Genomic DNA, 22712 nt, shown 5'->3' on the forward strand with positions numbered 1-22712 from the left:
CCTTCCTTGGTGATCAATACAGAGAAATAGAAGAAAACAACAGAATGGGAAAGACTAGAGATCTCTTTAAGGAAATCAGAGATCCCAAGGGCATATTTCATGCAAAGATGGACTCAATAAAGGACAGAAATGGTATGGACCTAACAGAAGCAGAAGATATTAAGAAGAGGTGGCAAGAATACACAGAAGAACTGTACAAAAAAGATCTTCATGACCAAGATAATCACAATGGTGTGGTCACTCACCTAGAGCCAGATATCCTGGAATGTGAAGTCAAGTGGGCCTTAGCAAGTATCACTAGGAACAAAGCTAGTGGAGGTGATGGAATTCCAGTTGAGCTATTTCAAATCCTGAAAGATGATGCTGTGAAAGTGCTGCACTCAAAGCAGGACTTTGGAAATTTGGAAGACTCAGCAGCGGCCACAGGACTGGAAAATGTGTTTTCATTCCAATCCCAAAGAAAGGCAATGCTAAAGAACGCTCAAACTACCACACAATTGCACTCATCTCACATGCTAGTAAAGTAATGCTTGAAATTCTCCAAGCCAGGCTTCAGGAGTACGTGAACCATGAACTTCCAGATGTTCAAGCTGGTTTTGGAAAAGGCAGAGGAATCAGAGATCAAATTGCCAACATCTGTTGGATCATTGAAAAAGCAAGAGAGTTCCAGAAAAACATCTATTTCTGCTTTATTGACCATGCCAAAGCCTTTGGCTGTGTGGATCACAATAAACTGTGGAAAATTCTGAGAGAGATGGGAACACCAGGCCACCTGACCTGCCTCTTGAGAAATCTGTATGCAGGTCAGGAAGCAACAGTTAGAACTGGACATGGAACAACAGACTGGTTCCAAATAGGAAAAGGAGTACGTCAAGGCTGTATATTGTCACCCTGCTTATTTAACTTATATGCAGAGTACATCATGAGAAACACTGGGCTAGAAGAAGCACAAGCTGGAATCAAGATTGCCGGGAGAAATATCAATAACCTCAGATATGCTGATGATACCACCCTTATGGCAGAAAGTGAAGAGAAACTAAAAAGCCTCTTAATGAAAGTGAAAGAAGAGAGTGAAAAAGTTGGCTTAAAGCTCAACATTCAGAAAACGAAGGTCATGGCATCTGGTCCCATCACTTCACGGGAAATAGATGGGGAAACAGTAGAAACAGTGTCAGACTTTATTTTGGGGGGCTCCAAAATCACTGCAGATGATGACTGCAGCCATGAAATTAAAGAATGCTTACTCCTTGGAAGGAAAGTTATGACCAACCTAGATAGCATATTCAAAAGCTAGACATTACTTTGCCAACAAAGGTCTGTCTAGTCAAGGCTATGGTTTTTCCAGTGGTCATGTATGGATGTGAGAATTGCACTGTGAAGAAAGCTGAGCGCCAAAGAATTGATGCGTTTGAACTGTGGTGTTGGAGAAGACTCTCGAGTCCCTTGGACTGCAAGGAGAGCCAACCAGTCCATTCTAAAGGAGATCAGTCCTGTGTGTTCTTTGGAAAGAATGATGCTAAAGCTGAAACTCCAGTACTTTGGCCACCTCATGCAAAGAGTTGACTCACTGGAAAAGACTCTGATGCTGGGAGGGATTGAGGGCAGGAGGAGAAGGGGATGACAGAGGATGAGATGGCTGGATGGCATCACCGACTTGATGGAAGTGAGTTTGAGTGAACTTTGGGAGTTAGTGATGGACAGGGAGTCCTGGCATGCTGCAATTCATGGGGTCTCAAAGAGTCAGACACAACTGAGCAACTGAACTAAACTGATGGCAATAAGGAGTTCATGATCTGAGTAACAGTCATATGTCTTGCTTTTGCTGACTGTATAGAGTGTCTCCATCTTTGGTTGCAAGAATATAATCAACCTGATTTCAGTATTGATCATCTGGTGATGTCCAGGTATAAAGTCTTCTTTTGTGTTGTTGGAAGAGGGTGTTTGCTATGACCAATGTGTTCTCTTGGCAAAATTCTGTTAGCCTTTCCCCTGCTTCACTTTGTACTCCAAGGCCAAATTTGCCTGTTACTCCAGGTATTTCTTGACTTCAAACTTTTGCATTCCAGTCCGCTATAATGAAAAGGACATATTTTGGGGGTGTTAGTTCTAGAAAGTCTTATAGGTCTTCATAGAACCAGTCAACTTCAGCTTCTTCAGCATTATTTGTTGAATAGACTTGGATTACTGTGATACTGAATAGTTTGCCTTGGAAATGAAGAAAGATCATTCTGTCATTTTGGAGACTGCATCCAAGTACTGCACTTTTTGCTCTTTTGTTAACTATGATGGCTACTCCATTTCTTCTAAGGGATTCTTGCCCACAGTAGTAGAAAGGGCAAGAAAGGTTACCCAATCAATACATGATATATTTTGATCTATAATCAAACATACATGATTATCTTAATTACATAGAAGATAATTTTTTTGGAAAATGACCAAAAATTAAAGAAGAGAAATAGAAATAACCAAAGAAACCAAGGAAGAAATTTTAAGAGAAAAGCAGAATTCAGTAAAAGGGGAATTACTAATAGACTAAAGAACAAATATAAACTGAGGAAATTTTAAAAGTTGATGTAGTAAAAGCATAATGTAATCATACCATAAAAATTTTTTCTAAAACCAATACAAAGAAGAAATTGAAAGGGAGGGATATAAGAATTGGCAATTTCACACTTAAATCGAAGAAAGTAGGGAAAACCAGTAGACATTCAGGTAATACCTAAATCAAATCCCTAACGATTATACAATGGAAGTGAGAAATAGATTTAAGGGACTAGATCTGATTATGGACAGAGGTTCATAACATTGTACAGAAGATAGGGTGCAAGACCATCTTCAAGAAAAATAAATGCATAAAAGCAAAATGGCTGTCTGAGGAGGCCTTACAAACAGCTGTGAAAAGAAGAGAAGCTAAAGCAAAGGAGAAAAGGAAAGATATAGCCATATGAATGCAGAGTCCCAAAGAATAGCAAGGAGAGATAAGAAAGCCTTCCTAAGTGATCAGTGGAAAGAAATATAGCAAAACAATAGAATGGGAAAGACTAGAGATCTCTTTAAGAAAATTAGAGATACCAAGGGAACATTTCATGCAAAGATGGGCTCAATAAAGGACAGAAATGGTAGGGACCTAACAGAAGCAGAAGATATTAAGAAGAGGTGGCAAGAATACACAGAAGAACTATACAAAAAAGATCTACATGACCCAGATAATCACGATGGTGTGATCACTGACCTAGAGCCAGACATCCTGGAATGTGAAGTCAAATGGGCCTTAGGAAGCATCATTACGATGAAAGCTAGTGGAGGTGATGGAATTCTAGTTGAGCTATTTCAAATCATAAAAGATGATGCTGTGAAAGTGCTGCACTCACTATGTCAGCAAATTTGGAAAACTCAGCAGTGGCTACAGGACTGGAAAAGGTCAGTTTTCTTTCCAATCCCTAAGAAAAGCAATGCCAAAGAATGCTCAAACTACCATACAATTGCACTCATCTCACATGCTAGCAAAGTAAAGCTCAAAATTCTCCAAGCCAGGCTTCAGGAGTACGTGAACCATGAACTTCCAGATGTTCAAGCTGGTTTTAGACAAGGCAGAGGAACGAGAGATCAAATTGCCAACATCAGTTGGATCACCGAAAAAGCAAGAGAGTTTCAATAAGACATCTATTTCTGCTTTATTGACTATGCCAAAGCCTTTGACTGTGTGGATGACAATAAGCTGTGGAAAATTCTGAAAGAGATGGGAATATAAGACCACCTGACCTGCCTCTTGAGAAATCTGTATGCTGGTCAGGAAGCAACAGTTAGAACTAGACATGGAACAACAGACTGGTTCCAAATAGGAAAAGGAGTATGTCAAGGCTGTATATTGTCACCCTGCTTATTTAACTTATAGGCAGAGTACATCATGAGAAATGCTGGGCTGGAGGAAGCAGGAGCTGGGAAGCAAGATTGCTGAGAGAAACATCAATAACCTCAGATATGCAGATGACACCATCCTTATGGCAAAAAGTGAAGAAGAATTAAAGAGCCTCTTGATGAAAGTGAAAGAGGACAGTCAAAAAGTTGAGCTTAAATCTCAACATTCAGAAAACTAAGATCATGGCATCTGGTCCTATCACTTCATGGCAAGCAGAAGGAGAAACAGTGGAAACAGTGGGTGACTTTATTTTGTGGGGCTCCAAAATCACTGCAGATGGTGACTGCAACCATGAAATTAAAAGACGCTTACTCCTTGGAAGGAAAGTTATGACTAACCTAGACAGTATATTAAAAAGCAGAGGCATTACTTGCAAAGGTCCATCTAGTCAAGGCTATGGTTTTTCCAGTGGTCATGTATGGATGTGAGAGTTGGACTGTAAAGAAGCTGAGCGCCAAAGAATTGATGCTTTTGAACTGTGGTGTTTGAGAAGATTCTTGAGAGTCCCTTGGGCTGCAGGGACATCCAACCAGTCCATCCTAAAGGAAATCAGTCCTGGGTGTTCATTGGAAGGACTGATGCTGAAGCTGAAGCTCCAATACTTTGGCCATCTGATGCGAAGAACTGACATTTGAAAAGACCCTGAGGTTGGGAAAGATTGAGGGCAGGAGAAGGGGATGACAGAGGATGAGATGGTTGGATGGTATCACCAGCTCAATGGACATGAGTTTGAATAAACTCTGGGAGTTGGTGATGGACAGGGAGGCCTGGTGTGCTGCAGTCCACTGGCGCAAAGAGTTGGACACGACTGAGTGACTGAACTGAACTGACGGAATGGGAATATAAGTTTAGATTTGGAAAGAGAATAGAATCAGTAGGAGAGATTCTAGAGAAGTCTGAGTATCTCCTTGCAGCCCTGAGATCCTACTCAGTAAGATTTACTGAGTGTCTGTACACAAGGCCATTTCCACTTTGGATAACAAACAGGTTAGTGCCCAGTGGGAGATGAAATCACACAGCCCCTTCCCCATAACTCTGGCTGCCTGTCATTGCTTTTCAGCGCAGCAGGTGCGAGTTAACCTGCCTGCACCGGGCCACTGAGACTGGCTTTGGTAACGATGCTGGTGTGACTGGGGTCTCAGGGCTGCAAGGAGATACTCAGACTTCTCTAGCATCTCTCCTACTCATTCTGTTCTCCTCTTTCCAAATCTAACCTCATGCTCCCATCTCTTACATCCCCCGTTTCAGTTTCTTCTTTGTATTGGTTTTATAAAAAATTCTTATGGTATGATTACATTGTGGTTTTACTACATCAGCTTTTAAAATTTCTTTAGTTTATCTTTGTTTTCTATTCTATTAGTAATTCCCCTTTTACTGAATTCTTCTTCTTTTCTCTTAAAATTTCTTCCTTGGCTTCTTTGCTCATTTCTATTTCTCGTTCTTTAATTTTTGTTCATTTTGCAAAAAAATCTCTTGTATATAATTAAGAGAATCATGTATGTTTGATTATAGATCAAAATATATCATGCATTGATTGGGTAAGCTTTTTTACCCTTTTTCTTCTACTATTTTTTTCTTTGTCCTTTACACTTTAAGAGTGTGTGTTAACCCCTATCCTATTTTTATTCATTGTCTCTTTTCTTGGTGGCATTTTCTTTTCAGCTTTCACGCATTTGGTTTTTAGAGTTTTTGTTTCTTTTAAGTATATATCCAATGATTTTTCCTACCAATTAATGTTTCAAGTCATTTCCTTCATTCTTCCATTTATCTACTTCGGCAAAGTATATCACTCTTTTTTCTTTCTGCTACTAATTACAGTATTTCTGCTGTTGCCATGATCTTCTCCACCATCATCTATTTTCAGAAGAGTATTTGTTGTCCATTTGTTTCTCTTTCCCTTGACCTTTGGTTTATATTTAATGCTATTATCTTTTAACCTAAATAAAATTTGCATATCCTAATACATCTGTATATCAGAATTTGCAGTCATGTTTGTGGCAGAAGCCTGTTGTGCTGCAGTGCATGGGGTCTGAAAGAGTCAGACACAACTGAGCAAGGGAGCTGTACTGAGTTTCCACAGTGCCGCCAGTCCACCCCCACACCCCTCCCCTGTTTGTCCCTCCTCTTTCTGTCCCTCCATGGCCCAGCCCTCCAACCCTCCCCTTTGTACACCTGCCATGGCCCCACCTCTCCCCTTTATTCCCCTCCTTGTATGTCTCTCCTCATGGCCCCGCCCTTTTATGTCCCTCCCATGGTCAGACTCCTCCCCTTTATTCCCCTCCCTTTTATGTCTCTCCTCATGGTCCCTTCTCTTTATACCCTTCCATGGCTCCACCCCTCCACAGTTCAGTTCAGTCACTCAGTCCCATTCTTTGCGACACCATGGACTGCAGCACTGGAGAAGGGAATGGCAAACGATTCAGTATTCTTGCCTTGAAAATTCCATGAGAAGTATGAAAAGGCAAAAAGATAGGACACTGAAAGATGAACTTCCCAGGTCGGTAGGTGCCCAATATGCTACTGGAGAAGTGTGGAGAAATAACTCCAAAAAAAACAAAAAAAAATGAAGAGATGGAGTCAAAGCAAAAACAACACCCAGTTGTGGGTGGGACTAGTGATGGAAATAAAGTCCGATGATGTAAAGAGCAATGCTGCATAGGAACCTGGAATGTTAGGTCCATGAATCAAGTAAACTGTAAGTGGTCAAACAGGAGACGGCAAGAGTGAACATTAACATTTTAGGAATCAGTGAACTAAAATGGACAGGAATGGGTGAATTTAATTCAGATGACCTTTATATCTACTACCATGGACAAGAATCCCTTAGAAGAAACGCAACAGCCCTCATAGTCAACAAGGTACTCTGAAATGCAGTACTTGGATGCAATCTCAAAAATGACAGAGTGATCTCAGTTCGTTTCCAAAGTAAGCCATTCAGTGTCACAGTAATCCAAGTCTATGCCCCAACTACTAAAGCTGAAGAAGCTGAACGGTTCTATGATGACATACAAGACCTTCTAGAACTAACACCAAAGAAAGATGTCCTTTTCATCATAGGGGACTGGAATGCAAAAGTAGGAAGTCAGTAACAGGCCTACCTGGAGTGACAGGCAAGTTTGGGCTTTGAGTACAAAACGAAGCAGGGCAAAGTCTAACAGAGTTTTGCCAAGAGAATACACTGAACATAGCAAACACCCTCTTCCAAAACACAAGAGACAGCTCTACACATGGACATCACCAGATGGTCAATACCAAAATCAGACTGATCATATTCTTTGCAGCTGAAGAGGGAAAAGCACTATACAGCCAGCAGAAACAAGACCCGGAGCTGACTGTGGCTCAGATCATGAACTCCTTGTTGCAAAATTCAGGCTTAAGTTGAAGAAAGTAGGGAAAACCACTAGACCATTCAGGTATGCCCTAAATCAATTCCCTCATTATTACACAGTGGAAGTGACAAATAGATTGAAGGGATTAGATCTGATAGACAGAGTGCCTGAAGAACTCTGGAGGTTTGTAACATTGTACAGGAGGCAGTGATCAAAACCATCCCCAAGAAAAAGAAATGCAAAAAGGCAAAATGGTTGAGGAGGACTTACAAATAGTTGAGGAAAGAAGAGAAGCTAAAGGCAAAGGGGAAAAGGAAAGATATACCCATCTGCATGCAGAGTTCCAAAGGATAGCAAAGAGAGATAAGAAAGCCTTCCTAAGTGATCAGCGCAAAGAAATAGAGGAAAACAATAGAATGGGAAATTCAAGAAAATTACGATACTCAAGAAAATTATAGATACCAAGGGCACATTTCATGTAAACATGGGCACAATCAAGGGCAGAAATGGTATGGACCTAAAAAAGCAGAAGATATTAAGAAGAGGTGGCAAGAATACACAGAAGAACTATACAAAAAATATCATGACCCAGATAATCATGATGGTGTGATCACTAACCTAGAGCCAGACAGCCTGGAATGTGAAGTCAAGTGGGCCTTAGGAAGCATCACTACAAACAAAGCTAGAGGAGGTGATGGAATTCCAGGTCAGCTATTTCAAATCCTAAAAGATGATGCTGCGAAAGTGCTACACCAAATATGCCAGCAAATTTGGAAAACTCAGCAGTGACCACAGGACCGGAAAAGGTCAGTTTTTTTTCCAATCCATAAGAAAGGCAATGCCAAAAAATGTTCAAACTACTGCACATTTGCACTTATCTCACACACTAGCAAAGTAATGCTCAAAATTCTCCAAGCTAGGCTTCAGCAGTATGTGAACCGAGAGCTTCCAGATGTACAAGGTGGATTTAGAAAAGGCAGAGGAACCAGAGATCAAATTGCCAACATCCGTTGGTTCACTGAAAAAGCAAGGGAATTCCAGAAAAACATCTCCTTCTGCTTCATTGCCTATGCCAAAGCCTTTGACTGTGTGAACCACAACAAACTGTGGAAAATTCTGAAAGTGATGGGAATACGAGACCACCTGACCTACCTCCTGAGAAATCTGTATGCAAATCAAGAAGCAACAGTTAGAACCAGACATGGAAAAACAGACTGGTTGGGTTCAATCCGTGGGTCAGGAAGATCCCCTGGGGAAGGAAATGGCAACCCATTCCAGTATTCTTGCCTGGACAATCCCATGAATGGAGGAGCCTGGTGCACTACAGTCCACGGGGTCGCAAAGAGTCGGACACGACTGAGCGACTTCACTTTCACTTTTCCAAACTGTGAAAGGCATATGTCAAGGCTGTATATTGTCACCCTGCTTATTTAACTTATATCCAGAGTACATCATGTGAAATGACAGGCTGGTTTGAAGCACAAGCTGGAATCAAGATTGCTGGGAGAAATATCAATAAACTCAGGTATGCTGATGATACCACCCTTATGTCAGAAAGCAAATAGGAACTAAAGAACTTCTTGATGCAAGTGTAAGAGCAGAGTGAAAAAGCTGGCTTAAAGCTCAACATTCAGAACTAAGGTCATGGCATCCAGTCGCATCACTTCATGGCAAATAGATGGGGAAACAATTGAAACAGTGAGAGACTTTATTTTCTTGGGCTCCAAAATCACTACAGATGGTGACTGCAGCCATGAAATTAAAAGACGCTTGTTCCTTGGAAGAAAAGCTATGACCAACGTAGACAGCATATTAAAAAGCAGAGACATTACTTTGCCAACAAAGGTCTGTGTAGTCAAAGCTACTGTTTTTCCCGTAGTCATGTATGGATGTGAGAGTCGTACCATAAAGAAATCTGAGGGCCAAAGAATTGATGCTTTTGAACTGTGGTGTTGGAGAAGACTCCTGAGAGTCCCTTGTGCTGAAAGAAGATTAAAGCAGTCAATTCTAAAGGAAATCAGTCCTGAATATCCATTGGAAGGACTGATGCTGAAACTTTAATACTTTGGCCACCTGATGTGAAGAACTTGACCCATTAGGAAAGTCACTATGTTGGGAAAGATAGAAACCAGGAGGAGTAAAAGACGACAGAGGATGAGATGGTTGGATGACATCACCGACTTGGTGGACATGAATTTGAGCAAGCTCCAGGAGTTTGGTGATGGACGGGAAGCCTGGTGTGCTGCAGTCCATGGGGTTGCGAAGAGTCAGACATGACTGAGCAACTGAACTGAACTGAACTGACAGCCTTCCCCTTTATGTCTCTCCAATGGACCCACCCCTCCAACCCCTCCCTTTTTGTCCCTCCTCAAGTCCTGCTCTGTCACATGCTCCCTTCCCCACCTAAGCTTCAACCCTGGCTTAGGGGGAAGGGTGCCAATATCTGCAGCCCTGATGAAGACAGGCTGTGTGGACTTGACTCCTTTTTCCAGTTTTGCAAGAATACAGCTTTTATTTCATGTTTAACCACCAAGCAGATTTGTTACAGTGCTTTTTATTTAATGCAGTTACAAGCGACCAATTAGTTTATGATTTCCAAGTTTGTGTCCTTAAAAAAAGCATAATAGAAAAAGGATGGATAAGCTTAATGCTTAATTTGAATTTTCCTGGGAGTGATTCTTAACATTTGTAACTTGATTTTTTTTGAATTGGTGGCTACAAAAGCATAAAGATCATAAAATTCCCTGGCTTCACCAACAGCTGGAAGCAGACCCTGTCTGCACAGACAGATTAAGAATGACCTTCACCGCACATCAGACACATCCATCATAACCTCCATTCTACAGACAGAACAGGAGGCGCAGGTGCTTGGGTACGGCCATCTCCAGGGGCAGAGCTGTGACCTGCCCTGAGCCCCCTGCTCCCCTGCCCCAAATCCCAGAGATCCAGCAAAGTGTGGTCCTGTCGGGAGAACCCCACTGAATGCAGAAGTCTGATTCTCAGTTCTTATTACAGTTATAATGTCAGCACTTGTCAGCTTATGAGACAGATTTTCCATTTAGAACTATTAGCTTAACTGCATACGCAAACATCACAGCTCACCTGTTGGAAAGGGCTCTAAATGTGACCATGCTCCTTGGTAGGTGGGACAGACTGTCAGGCCACCCAACCACATCAGGTTTCATTTGCTCCAGTGATGAGAAGATTTAATGACAGGCAACGTTTTCAAAGGATGGTGGACAAAGCTTTGTGTTTTTAAATGTAGGGGCAGCATGTGGAATCCACAGTGCTCCAGTCCTTTTTGGTAGTCAATTTGGTTTTTCTAGGTGAGGGGTCTCCACAGCTTGGACAGCTAGCACAGCACATGCTTTGTGACTGAGAAATGACTTTCCTAAGTTATAGTTACCAAGAGTCCCTGGGTCCAGAAAGCTAACACTACACCTAGTAATGCAGAAGGCTGGGGGCACTAAAAATGGTCCTTGGAAAGCGGTTTCAATTGTTCCCTCACAAAGCAAATCAAGCCTCCTAATTAGCTACAGCACGGAAAGCTCAGCTCCTACAGCCTTGCAAGCCCTGCCTCCGTTCCCCTGGTCAAACTTCGTCTCTGCTGCAGAAACAGCTCCGCTGCTTTCTCTTCCTTATTCATGTTCGAAGAACTCGTGGCAGGCAGTGGTAACCATGGCAACGAAAGCCATAAATTCCTGGAAGTCACATTCGCCGTCCCCATCACTGTCCAGTGTCTCCATGACTTTGTCCACAACCTCCTGCTCTTTGATTTCCTGAGAGAGATAAGAAAGGTTGTCCAGCTTGCTTCTAAATGAACGTTATGGCCACAAAGACAAGATCAGAAGTTGGCTGGCTTTAATAATTTTGTATTAGAAGCAACCTAATGGCTTCCCTGGTGGCTCGGGGGTAAAGAATCCACCTGTAAATGCCGGAGACATGGGTTCGATCCCTGATCTAGGAGGATCCCACGTGCCTCAGAGCAACTAAGCCCCTGCACCACAACTACTGAGCCTGTGCTCTAGAGCCCAGGAACCACAGTGCCCACGTGCCGAGCCCACGTGCCCAAGAGCTTGTGCTCCACAACGGGAGAAGCCACGGCAGTGAGAAGCCCCTGCCTGCGGCAACTAGAGAGCAGCCCTGTGAAGCAAAGAAGACATGGCACAGCCAAAAAAATTTCCAGAGCAAAAATAATAATAATAATAATAATTATTATTATTAACTTAGAAACAACCTAAGACATGAAATGCAAAATTCCAGAAGGGTTTTTCCAGTGACCAGGAGGCTGTTGGTTGGCAGAGGTCTCTAGAGGTCTAAGCCTTCTCTTCCACTTTCCTTTAGGTGCAGTGGGATCTTGCTACTAAAAGACTGAATGGAACAGCCAGGATCTGAAAAACTGCAGGCTGTTTGTGTCTAAAAAAAAAACAAACAAAAAACAGAAAGGAAGAGTACAGTCTAGATTAGCCTGAGCACATTATATGCAAATGCCTTGAAAGCAAAAATGAACTTTTGGCTTCTATAAGTTTTTCATTGTTTCTGCGTATGGAAGACCCTATAGTGAAGGCTTCCAGTGGATTTTCATGTTTTGAAAGTAGTTTCTGGCTGAAATAACTCTCGGGAACATGCCCTAAATTTACTAACTTCTTATTTCTTTTGGCACTTGAGCTGCTTTCGAGGTATCTGGGACTCTTCTTGACATTATGCCCAACATGGAGTCAAGCGAGTGGTGAAACAGAGGACAGAGACAGAACAGGAAAGACGTGCAGACGAGCTGAAGAGGAGTATAATACCACTGACTCTTCCGAACACCCAGCCCTCAGGGCAGGAGCGCTTGGCCTGAAGAAGCCGAGTATCACGCACAATGGCTGCCTCAGACATACAACATGTAAAAGACTGAGGTTCCTGTGAGGGGTTGAGTGGCACCTATAAACATCTGCTAAAAGATTAATTTCAATTATAGGAAAGATTTGCCTCCAAACAGAAACTACTTCATAAAAACCAGGCCAACGATGTTCATGATACCTTGATATACTTACCATGATTTACTTTTATTTTATAAACTGTGTTTCCCACATGCTAAGCTTTTTCTCTGTTTTAAATCAATAATTAATGACAGTAGCTACATTTGTTGAGCTGCACTTGATAAGCACTGTCTCATTGCAACAATTCTTTTCACAGAAGAATCCAGAAACTTCTGATTCTTAGGTGAGGTGGCAGGAAACAAGGTAAGTAAAAGTGTGAGCAGGCAGTTACCACGCTGAGAACTTGGGTGCCTGGGAAAATCAGCTTCAGAATCAGACTAGGGGATGCCCCCTGAAGTCTGCAGGCCCCTTCCTCTGATGGTGGTGCCATTTGCAGCCATGGAGTGTTTGGGCGGGGAGAGCCCTGCAGACTCAGGGCACAGAGCCTGTGGCTCGTCCTGCACCAAGGTCCAGCCTGCCCAGGAGGACAGCTCCCACTACCATGTGGGCTGGGCTCTCATGTCTTCCCGGGAATTACTTCCTGGTCAGACACGAGTGCACTGGTGCACTGTATGGCCATTTCCTCTGGGTGCAAGATCACTTCAGTAACCTCGGTTCTGGGCACCAAGGGAATATTAGGTACCAGGTGGGCTGCAGTTCGTTGCCTTGAAGACACAATACAGATACAGCAGAGATGACGTGTGGCTGAGCCAAGGGCGGTGAAGGTTGTGAGTGGGGAAGTGAGTCCTCAGCGGAGCATCTGGACACACATCCACCAGAAGGGGAGCTGCCAGGGCAGTGGGGCTCATCAGATGTCCTCACACAGCTTCCCAAGTTCCCGCCAGGGCACCTCACCTCACAGGGCCCCCTGCAAGGCCCCAGGGCTTCTCTCATGAGCAGCTTGTGGCCTCTTGGTGATGAGCCAGGTCCTGAGGTCTGCATTTCTCCCAGCATTGACTATGCTGAGAGCTCAGTGATACTGGCATCTTCTCACTGTGATGGATCTAACCATGTAGAGAAAGCCGAAACAGTCCTCTTCCCAAGAACAAAAGCTTATTTTTAACAGTCTTCTTGCATGTTCAGTGTGTGATAAGCCATGGTATAGTTTCCATCCCACTTTGTCATTGTTTTTGTTGTACATGCTTAGTCACTACAGTCGTGTCTGACTCTCTGTGACCCATGGACTGTAGCCTGCCAGGGTCCTCTGTTCATGGGATTCTCCAGGCAAGAATACTGGAGTGGGTTGCCATGCCCTCCTCCAGGGGATCCTCCTGACCCTGGGACTGAACCTGCATCTACTGCAGTGCCTGCATTGCAGGCAGAATTCTTTACCACTAGGCCAATGGGGAAGCCACCCTATTGCTGTATATCGTTAGGTTTTTCCAAGAACCTGTACTCTTGCGTTTGAGACAGTAGTTTTTCCTTGATGCTCTTACTGTACACAAAATGAAAATTGTGGGGCCCACCTAAGCCAGCCTCTGTACTGAGGGCTCACTTGTGCAAACACATTTTCAGAAACAACAGAGGAGTCCTGACACCAACCTGGAGCCATGTTCAGGGCAGCTCAGAAGAGAAAATGCACAGATGGTCTTACAAGGGGACAGGAGAGCAGGTTAGTTTAGTTTTAAAAAGCAAGACTCACCTCTAAAAAATGGGAAAGTTCATTGTTGATGAGCTCCTTCAGTTCTGATTTCTTCAGCTTGTGCTTGTCACCTTCTCTCCCGGAATATTGATGGAAGACATCAATGAGGGCCACCATGGCCTTCTCTAACTCAGACATCTGGGGCCCACAAAAAAAGATGCTTTGTAGAACAGAGCAGTTGTTACCTACACCGACCTTACCATCGGGGGCAACTGGCTTTGGCTCACCTCCCCTTTTGGGCTTAGAGGGTGTGGCTTTTCATCACCCCTTGAACCTGCTCCCTGCCACCCCTCCCTTCTCTGTCTTTTGTTCCCAAGCCCTCTAGCTTCCGGTTGCATTTGGGGAAAACTTCAACCAAAATACAGAGGAAGAGCAGTGAGGGGGATTGAGTCCTCCCCCATCCCTAGGAGACTCCCCACCCTGTCCTGGCAGGACTGCAAGATGAGGTGACAGTGCAGGGGAGCAAGGTTTTACGGTGATTAATTAATTTATGCAAATTAATTACGGTGAACAGGAGCCAAATAAGGATACAGAAGTCAATAGTATTCCTATGTTCTGTCAATAAGCAGTTAGAAAATGTAGCAGAGAAGTCCTGTTTTACAGCAGCACACACATATATCTAAGCATAAGTTTAGCAAGAAAAGTGTAGGTCCTTCCAAAAGCTACTGAGGTCATAAAATGTAGGAACTTTCTTTCAAATGGATATATAAATTTAACTCATTTTTAACAAAAATGTTTCTGACTTTTGGGGGGGGGGTGAAGAACATGACCAAAAAACAGCTAGAAAATTCAACTGAAAAAATAAATATGGTAGAATTGCCACAATTTTTTTTGAAAAAGATCAAGGAAAGGGACCTTGAATTTGAAGGTATTATACAATCATTTGATGAAGTTATTGTAGGGGAGCAAGACTTGCCACTCCAAAATGTCTCTTTGGGATGCAGATTATTTTCATCTGAAAACAATCAAGGTCCCCAAGATTCAGGAAGAAATTCCCCGAAGCTGCCTGAATCGGAATTTAGATGGAGGGCCTATTACAGGAGTGGAGCAACCACCAGAGAGGGAGGTCAGCAAGGAATGTGGGCCAGCGGTAAGGGAGGGCAGGGGAAAACACTAGGAGACCTGAGTCCACTCTGTGTCCCATCACCTCTGCTGGCACAGCACACACTGGTTCACCCTCTTTGTTTGAACTGCCTGCCTCCCCTCTGAAGCCCCAAACCACTGCTATCAACATCTTCCTTTGTCTTGAGCTCATGATGGTATTGAAGGTGGGCACTTTGGTGAGTGACAGTTTTCCTGGGTCTCTCCCATGTATATGTTTTTAAACTTTGATTTGAATTTCTCCTGTTTACCTGTCTCATGTTTATTTAATTCTTAGACCAGCGAGAAGAATTTAGAAGGGTAGAGGAAAAATGTCTTTCTTCCCAATACCAGCTCTGATGCCAGAACAAATGTGGGCAGAGGCTGGACCACCTCCAGGCACTTTGTATTCTTGGCGGCGCTGCCTCCAATGACAGAATGGCGCCTTTTCTCTGCATTTATCAAGGTAGGAAGCTTTTGTCTCCTCCACAACATGTACCTTATACCACACAGTCTGCAAGCCAAGGAAACAGCTGTTCAACCCTGGGAAACAGGCAGTATACAAAGGACCGCTTGTCAACTGTTTCACAAAACGGCCGACGCTCAGCCAGAGAAATTTGCCAGCTTTTGGCCTTGAGTTCTAATCATTAAAAAATCTTTGCAGTGTCATAGTTAAAAATAAAGAATTATGTCTAATTTTTGAAAAACCATTCCTGTATTGAATATCATTTATATTAAAAAAATAAACTGGAATATAAGATTTAAATTCTTATTTATTTCTGACTTTCAAAGGAAAAGGATTGAAGATTTTTGCTTTGGCCTGATCTTTGCTAAACTTACCCTATTAATAATCAGTATACTTGTTTGGCTCTTAAGTCCCTAAAAATATCACATGTAGACAGAACAATTCAGATGTATTAAATCTTTAACATTTCATACTTTCTTATCCTTTGCACTCGAGTTCTCAATTATTAATTTTTTAAAAAAGAAAACAAAAACCTTAAGAAACTTTTACATAGTCCTTATGCTTCTCAAGCTTCATGATGACTGGGAAAGATGAGGCTAAAATATTTGTTGTATGAAGTATGACTAGAGGGATTTTTAAAGGAAAGGCATAAAATATATATCCCATATGTGAAAACGCCATAAAATCTGATTTTCTTCATTAAACACATTACAAATTAATTTTTACAAGTTTTTCCTGTTAAAGTTTTCCCAATTTATGGTTAAAAATTGTTTAAGAGAACTGGAAATCAAATATCCAGTTCTCCTTTCACTGCATTCCGTGAATATTCTACATTAATCTTTCATTTCTAAAACAGGAGAACTGCTGGGCGTTAGCTCCTCAGAAGCTCACATCACAGGAGATGTGAGAATCCCTCTAGGCAAGAGCCCTACCTCCCCAAGAAACCTGAGAATGATTAAACCTACCACAGACTTTCAATTTCTTTGGCTCGGTTGTAATTTAATTGCAAAGACCTCCTCACTCGCCCTGACCTGGGGGAGGGCGTCCGAAGACGCCGGCTCCGAGCTCAGGGCGTCTGTCCCCGCTCCGCGGAGGACGCAAACCCTCTCTTCAAAGAATTAAGCAAGAGGCCGCCTTGCAGCAACACCCAAGCTGAAGACCCGACGTTTCCCCGACTGTAGTGATGAATCACCGGGAGAACGTGATTCATCTGTAGGATGAATCTTGCTGCCTGGAGTTGTGGTAGCGGTGTCCGCAAGGCAGGAGGAGAGTCATACTTTTGAAATGCTGCCAGAATCCTATGGACAGAGGAGCCTGGCAGGCTATACGGTCCATGGGGTTGCAACAGTCGGACACGGCTTAGCGACTAAACCACCACCCTAAAGAGGTTTTTAAACTACCACCCAGTTCCCAAGCCCACCCTCCGGGTCCTGCCCCCCAAACAACAGAGCAGGTTCCCCTGAGTGTCCTCACGTCAGTGGTCCTTGGCTGTCGCTCCGGGCACCTCTGGCTTCGGCGTCCTGAATGTTGGGACTAGGGCAGAAACAGCCTCTTATCCTTTCGCGGGGGGCGTGACCGGCACCCCCCCCCCCGAGAGCCCGGCAGCCAATGGGAGCCGAGGGCGGGGCGCTGGTGGGAGCGGGGGCGGGGGCGGGGCCTGCGTCTCCCTCTCCTGGCTCTGCAGCCCTCCGGGCCTGGACACACAGGGCCGCATTGACGGCGCCACCCGGGACTCGCTCGGGAGCCAGGCCTGCACTCGGGCCAAGGAAGAAAAAGGCCTGTAGGGCAGAAAGTGGGGAGTCAGCTCTTTGTACCGGTTTTAAATTTTTATGTGAATATTGATGTTCCTCTAAAGGCAAGGATGGTGGTGGGTAGAGGAGTGGGTCTAGTGATTGATTCCGACAAAGCAAACGTGCAGACAATAGCAGGATGAATGCGGGAATTCAGGGCCCGAATGCACCTGCTCTGGCCCCACCGCGAGAGGGACACCCGTGGACATCAGTACCTCGAGTTTAGTCACTGAACCCAGCGTCTGCAGGCCCTGAAACCTGGGGCGACTGGTTTAATACTACCGAGGGCACATGCTAGGCGCCCCTGAAGGATTCCTCGTCCCTCCGGGGTGAGTGGCAATAGGCTGTCAGAGCTGGACAGTGCCCCAGGCACGTCCTGTCCACGTGCTCTGGTTTAAGGGCGGTGCTGGCGGGGGCGGGGGTGGATGGGGGGGTGGGGCCCTCACCGAGGCCTCGCAAGCGGCCAAGGAAGGCTGAGTACGGACTCCACACACACTGCGGTCCTCTTAACAGCTTCCCTTTAGACACATTATACACAGACTCTTTTTCCTTTTTTTCTTTGCCTTTCATTTCTCTTCTTTCCTCAACTATTTGTAAGTCCTCCTCAACCATTTTGCCTTTTTGCATTCCTTTATCTTGGGGATGGTTTTGATCACCACCTCCTATACAATGTTACGAACCTTCAGGGTTCTTGGGCATTCTATCAGATCTAATCCCTTCAATCTATTTGTCACTTCCACTGTGTAATCATAAGGGAATTGATTTACGTCATGTCTGAATGGTCTAGTGGTTTTCCCTACTTTCTTCAACTTAAGCCTGAATTTTGCAACAAGGAGTTCATGATCTGAGCCACAGTCAGCTCCGGGTCTTGTTTCTGCTGACTGTATAGGGCTTCTGCCTCTTCGGCTGCAAAGAATATAATCAATCTGATTTCGGCATTGACCATCTGGTGATGTCCATGTGTAGAGTTGTCTCTTGTGTTGTTGGAAGAGGGTGTTTGCTATGTTCAGTACGTTCTCTTGGCAAAACTCTGTTAGACTTTGCCCTGCTTCATTTTGTACTCAAAGCCAAACTTGACTGTTACTCCAGGTAGGCCTGTTACTGACTTCCTACATTTGCATTCCAGTCCCCTATGATGAAAAGGACATCTTTTTTTGGTGTTAGTTCTAGAAGGTCTTATATGTCATCATAGAACTGTTCGGCTTCTTCAGCTTTAGTAATTGGGGCATAGACTTGGATTACTGTGACACTGAATGGCTTGCTTTGGAAACGAACTGAGATCACTCTGTCATTTTTGAGATTGCATCCAAGTACTGCATTTCAGAGTACCTTGTTGACTATGCGGGCTGTTGCATTTCTTCTAAGGGATTCTTGCCCATGGTAGTAGATATAAAGGTCATCTGAATTAAATTCACCCATTCCTGTCCATTTTAGTTCACTGATTCCTAAAATGTTGATGTTCACTCTTGCCATCTCCTGTTTGACCACTTACAGTTTACCTTGATTCATGGACCTAACATTCCAGGTTCCTATGCAACATTGCTCTTTACAGCATTGGACTTTATTTCCATCACCAGTCACACTCACAACTTTTATTTCTCCACACTTCTCCAGTAGCATATTGGGCACCTACCAACCTGGGAAGTTCATCTTTCAGTGTCCTATCTTTTTGCCTTTTCATACTGTTCATGGGGTTCTCAAAGCAAGAATACTGAAGTGGTTTGTCATTCCTTCCTCCAGTGGACCACGTTTTGAAGGGCTGGAGATCAGGCTAATCACCAATGGCCCTTGATTTAATCCATCGATGCTGCCATAATAGAATCTCCATAAACATCCCCAAGGGAAGGAGTTTGGAGAGCTTCCAGGTTGGAGAGCTTCCAGGCTGGAGAGCATGTAGAGATGGGGAGGGTGACTCCCAGAGAGCAGGAAGCTCCTCATGCCCCCTGCACCTGTCCTCTGCACTTCCTCCATCTGGCTCTTCCCCAGTTGCATCCTTTTACAATAAGCTGGTAACCTATCCCTGAGTTCCGTGAGTTGCTCTAGCAAATCACTGAACCAGAGGAGGGTCCGTGGGACCTGCAGTTTATAGGTGTCCACAGCTGGGGTCTTACAGTGACTGCTGAAGGGGGGCAACCTTGTGAGTGGATGGTGTCAGAAGGGAGTCAGATCACAGGACACCCAGCTGGCATAAACCGTACATCTGGTGTCAGAGTGCTTTCTGTTGGTAGAAATCAGCTCATAGCACATCACTAGGGGGTCTATACACTCAAAACTTAACTCTTGATTTCTAGCATCAGTGCTTTTCCCCCTCCATTTTGTCTCTTCTGCCAAGTTTATTCTTTCCTTATAGCATCTTTAAAATTGTTTTAAATTTTGAAATCACTTTACTTTTCCGGTAGCCATTTATTTTCTATTTTATATTGGAGCACAGTTGTATAGCTGAAATCACTTTAGACCAACAAGAGTATAGTAAAAAAATTAATAAATCCTTTTATTTTTCTTGTTATCAGTCTGGTTCTAATCAAGAGACAGAAACCACACAGTCATTCAAACACGACAAGTTTAACACAAAGAATTATGCACCTACAATAGGATCATAACTGTGTAGAGGAATCTAAAGAGGTTCAGGGGGATGGGGCCGGTGTGAACCCAGGGTCTGGCATGTGCATGTCAGAGAAGCAGGTGAAATGGCCTCCATGCCAGGCCAGGCTGCTAGGCCAGCCAGGGCAGCCCTTGCCGGCCACATCCTGGAGCCAAGCACCAGCAGATGCTTTGAAGGATGGAGAAGCAGGACAGGACAGACAAACATGCTCCCCCAGGAGCAGGAGAGAAGGCCCCCCTCCAAAGTGCAAGCCCAGGCTCACCACGGGGTGACCTGATTAGTGGCCACTGAAGGCAGCAGCACTAAGGGGCCAGAATCCACATCAGGCACAGGCGCCCTGCCTGGCACTCTGCATCCATCACCAGCATTCTACACACATCCGGACTCCCCTGCAGCAGCTAAAGAAGCTGAGAAGACACAGCTCCCTTTGTTACAGTGAACTAGTTCTTTCCCCAGCAAGAAGACGCACAGGCCTACAGTTACTGTATCCATTGCTGGCTCACTTATGGTTCCACAGAAAATTCAGTTACCTAAAGATTAAATTGAAATGCTAATTTCCAACAACTTGTTTATAAAACAGGGAAGTAGAGAAAAGAAAATGATTAGGAGACAGACCCAACATGTAACAAACAAAAACATATGCATAGCTGCTCTAGCCTTCATCTCTGTGTAACCAGCCCTGAGGTCCTGGTAGACACCCCTGACCATCCATTCCGAATCTCCCCTGCCCTCAGCAAGAACCTGCTCTAGATTCCTTATTGGATAGAGTGAGCCAAACATTCATCCTTGAGGAGCTGGAGACATCAGTACTCCTGTTTTATTTAATCATAATAGTTCAGCTTTGGTTGCTCTGTGTTTTCATTAACCATTACTACTGGTTGTGGAAGTATTAAGAGGAGCCCCAGAATGCCCAGGTTCCAAAGTCCTCCCTGCTGCCCTCACGGAGCAGTAACACTAACCCCTCTCTCTCCCCGGTAATTGGGATCAATCATTCAAGCCAATAGATGGATGTTTTTTTCTTTTTGCTTGTTGGTTCAAAGGCATGAGGAGCCCAAAGTGGCCAGTGGCAATCCTGGCTTCCAGTTCAGTGGGACCATTGCTCTGAACCGTGGTGGAAACCTCCCCCCTGGACAGTAAGATTTCCAAATTATTTCAAAGCTGCCAAGACAAGGAAAAAAAAAATCTGCCAGGAGGGTATAAGTGTACCAGTGAGAGGACTACTCATCCTTCCAATCTCAGTTCCCAGACCCATGCATTCTGGCTCTGGGGGACACAGCATCATAGAACAGTTCTTAACTCAAAGTACAGATCGTATCCTGCCTTACGAAACCCATCCTTTCAGGATGTTGCCTTCCACCTGGGATCATAATCAACTCTTCAAGAAGTGTTTCCAGGTTTCGACCAGGTCAGCCACTTCTGAGTTACAGGATGTGTCATAAGACTACTCTTCCTTTGCTGGGACTTGTGTCCCTGGCTGGGACGCAGAGCCGTTGTAGTGGATAAACTGTGAGGTCATGGATGTTGGACCTCCTGCTGTGGCAGTGCAGGCAGGGAAGTAAAATCCATACCCAGAGTGTATGTTCATTCCAGTGAGGACAGATTTCCACCCTTTCTCTGATGGCAGAGGTCCAGTGTAATCCACCTGCCACCAGGGGTATGGCTGGTCATCTCGGACTCGGCGTTAGTCTTGGCTGCCGGTAGACAAGGCACTCTACGGCAGCAGTGGTGAGGGGAGCAAGTGTTGCTGAGCCCTGCCCACCCGCACCTCTGCCACGTGGCCACTTTATTTGTGGGTACATCAAGTGAGCCCTGGAGCAGCTGCAGTAAGAGCTGGCTGATGCCCACGAGGCAGTCCGTCTCCACCTGCTTATTTAGAACCTCTTCTGCAGGGCATGCCCAGAGCTGGGGGAGGGATTCCCTGGAACATGAACATGTTCACAGACTGCTCTTTCAGAGAGGCCCATCCAAACACCTCTTCCAGGGCCTTCTTGTGACCAGTTTTCAATCCTGTTCCTTCCAAGTTGCTGAACTACCAAATAATTAGCAGCCACCTGAGGGTTAATACAGATTCCTACTCTAGCCACGTCTATACAGACACAGTGGACAACCAACCAAACTGTCGCGGTTCTGTCCTGAGAGGACTTTCCTTCACCATGTCTTTCAGGGTGACCCTTGAGTGGAGCTGCAGTTAGCTGCCTAACCTTGACCCTAACCTAACCCAAACTGCTGCTACTGGTCCTCGGAAACTGGCTGGAATGAAAAGGCATTAGAGAATCCACAGCTGCACACCAAGTGCCGGGTCATGTTGACTTTCTCTGGTGCACACACCTCACCAGTCACAGCAGCTGCAGTTGAAGCCAAAGGTGGCTGTGTTTGTGAGAGTCCATAGCCAGCCTCCCAGACCAAAGTGGCAAGTTATATGGGCTTGTGATCAGTATCTGCCCTGCCCCTGCCACCTCCCCACCACTGCTTATGTCAGCCCTTTGATGGTGGCATCAGTCTCCAGGGTGATGCACAGCTTCAGGTTCACTGCCGAGATAAGGAGGGGAAGCTGTCCTGGAAGTATGGCCCATAGATAGTGTGGGCCCTGAGCCTTGGGCTTGAATCGACAGGCCTGGTCCACAGCCTGGCCTCACACCCCGTGAGGTGGGACCTGAGCCACGGGCTTTGGCCCTACTTTCCAGTTGCCCCACAGGCAGAGCAGGCCTGCTTGGGAAGCATAGAACTTGCTCGCCTCTGAGGAAGGAGCTGCTGTGCACTGCAGGCTTCAAGCAGATGCAAGGCACCAGCCCTGAGGGCCTCAGCCCCATCCCAGAGTCACAACTTGGACTCTGAGTTTGTCCTTCGTTGTGCACAAGAAAAGCTTCAGGCTGCTCCTGCAGAGGTAAAAAGCTAGTTTGGGATTCTCTCATCTAACTTC

The 22712-nt window shown here is 44.7% G+C and overlaps 1 protein-coding gene across 2 annotated transcripts; it reads right to left on the reverse strand.

Annotated features, from left to right (window-relative positions):
• Positions 1-10317: 10317 nt before the first annotated feature.
• On the reverse strand, positions 10318-16905 carry S100B (S100 calcium binding protein B). 2 transcript variants are annotated; one of them, XM_052646120.1, is made up of 3 exons: positions 16874-16905; positions 13855-13992; positions 10318-11027 (listed from the first exon to the last, which is right to left on the reverse strand). In XM_052646120.1, the coding sequence occupies exons 2-3, from the start codon at positions 13990-13992 to the stop codon at positions 10887-10889; spliced, it is 279 nt and encodes a 92-aa protein (XP_052502080.1). In that variant the 5' UTR covers positions 16874-16905; the 3' UTR covers positions 10318-10886. The 2 variants fall into 2 exon arrangements, with proteins under 2 accessions (XP_052502080.1, XP_052502077.1); XM_052646117.1 differs by lacking the exon at positions 16874-16905 and adding an exon at positions 15207-15271.
• Positions 16906-22712: the final 5807 nt, after the last annotated feature.

This window comes from Budorcas taxicolor, chromosome 1, assembly GCF_023091745.1.
Source record: "Budorcas taxicolor isolate Tak-1 chromosome 1, Takin1.1, whole genome shotgun sequence".
NCBI lineage: Eukaryota > Metazoa > Chordata > Mammalia > Artiodactyla > Bovidae > Budorcas > Budorcas taxicolor.

What these genes read in the sequence shown, in the direction of transcription:
- S100B (XM_052646117.1), bottom strand. An exon ending in AACTTTCCCATTTTTTAGAG is followed by an intron (nt 11,028 to 13,854) that starts GTGAGTCTTGCT and finishes TATCTCTCTCAG; the next exon opens with GAAATCAAAGAGCAGGAGGT.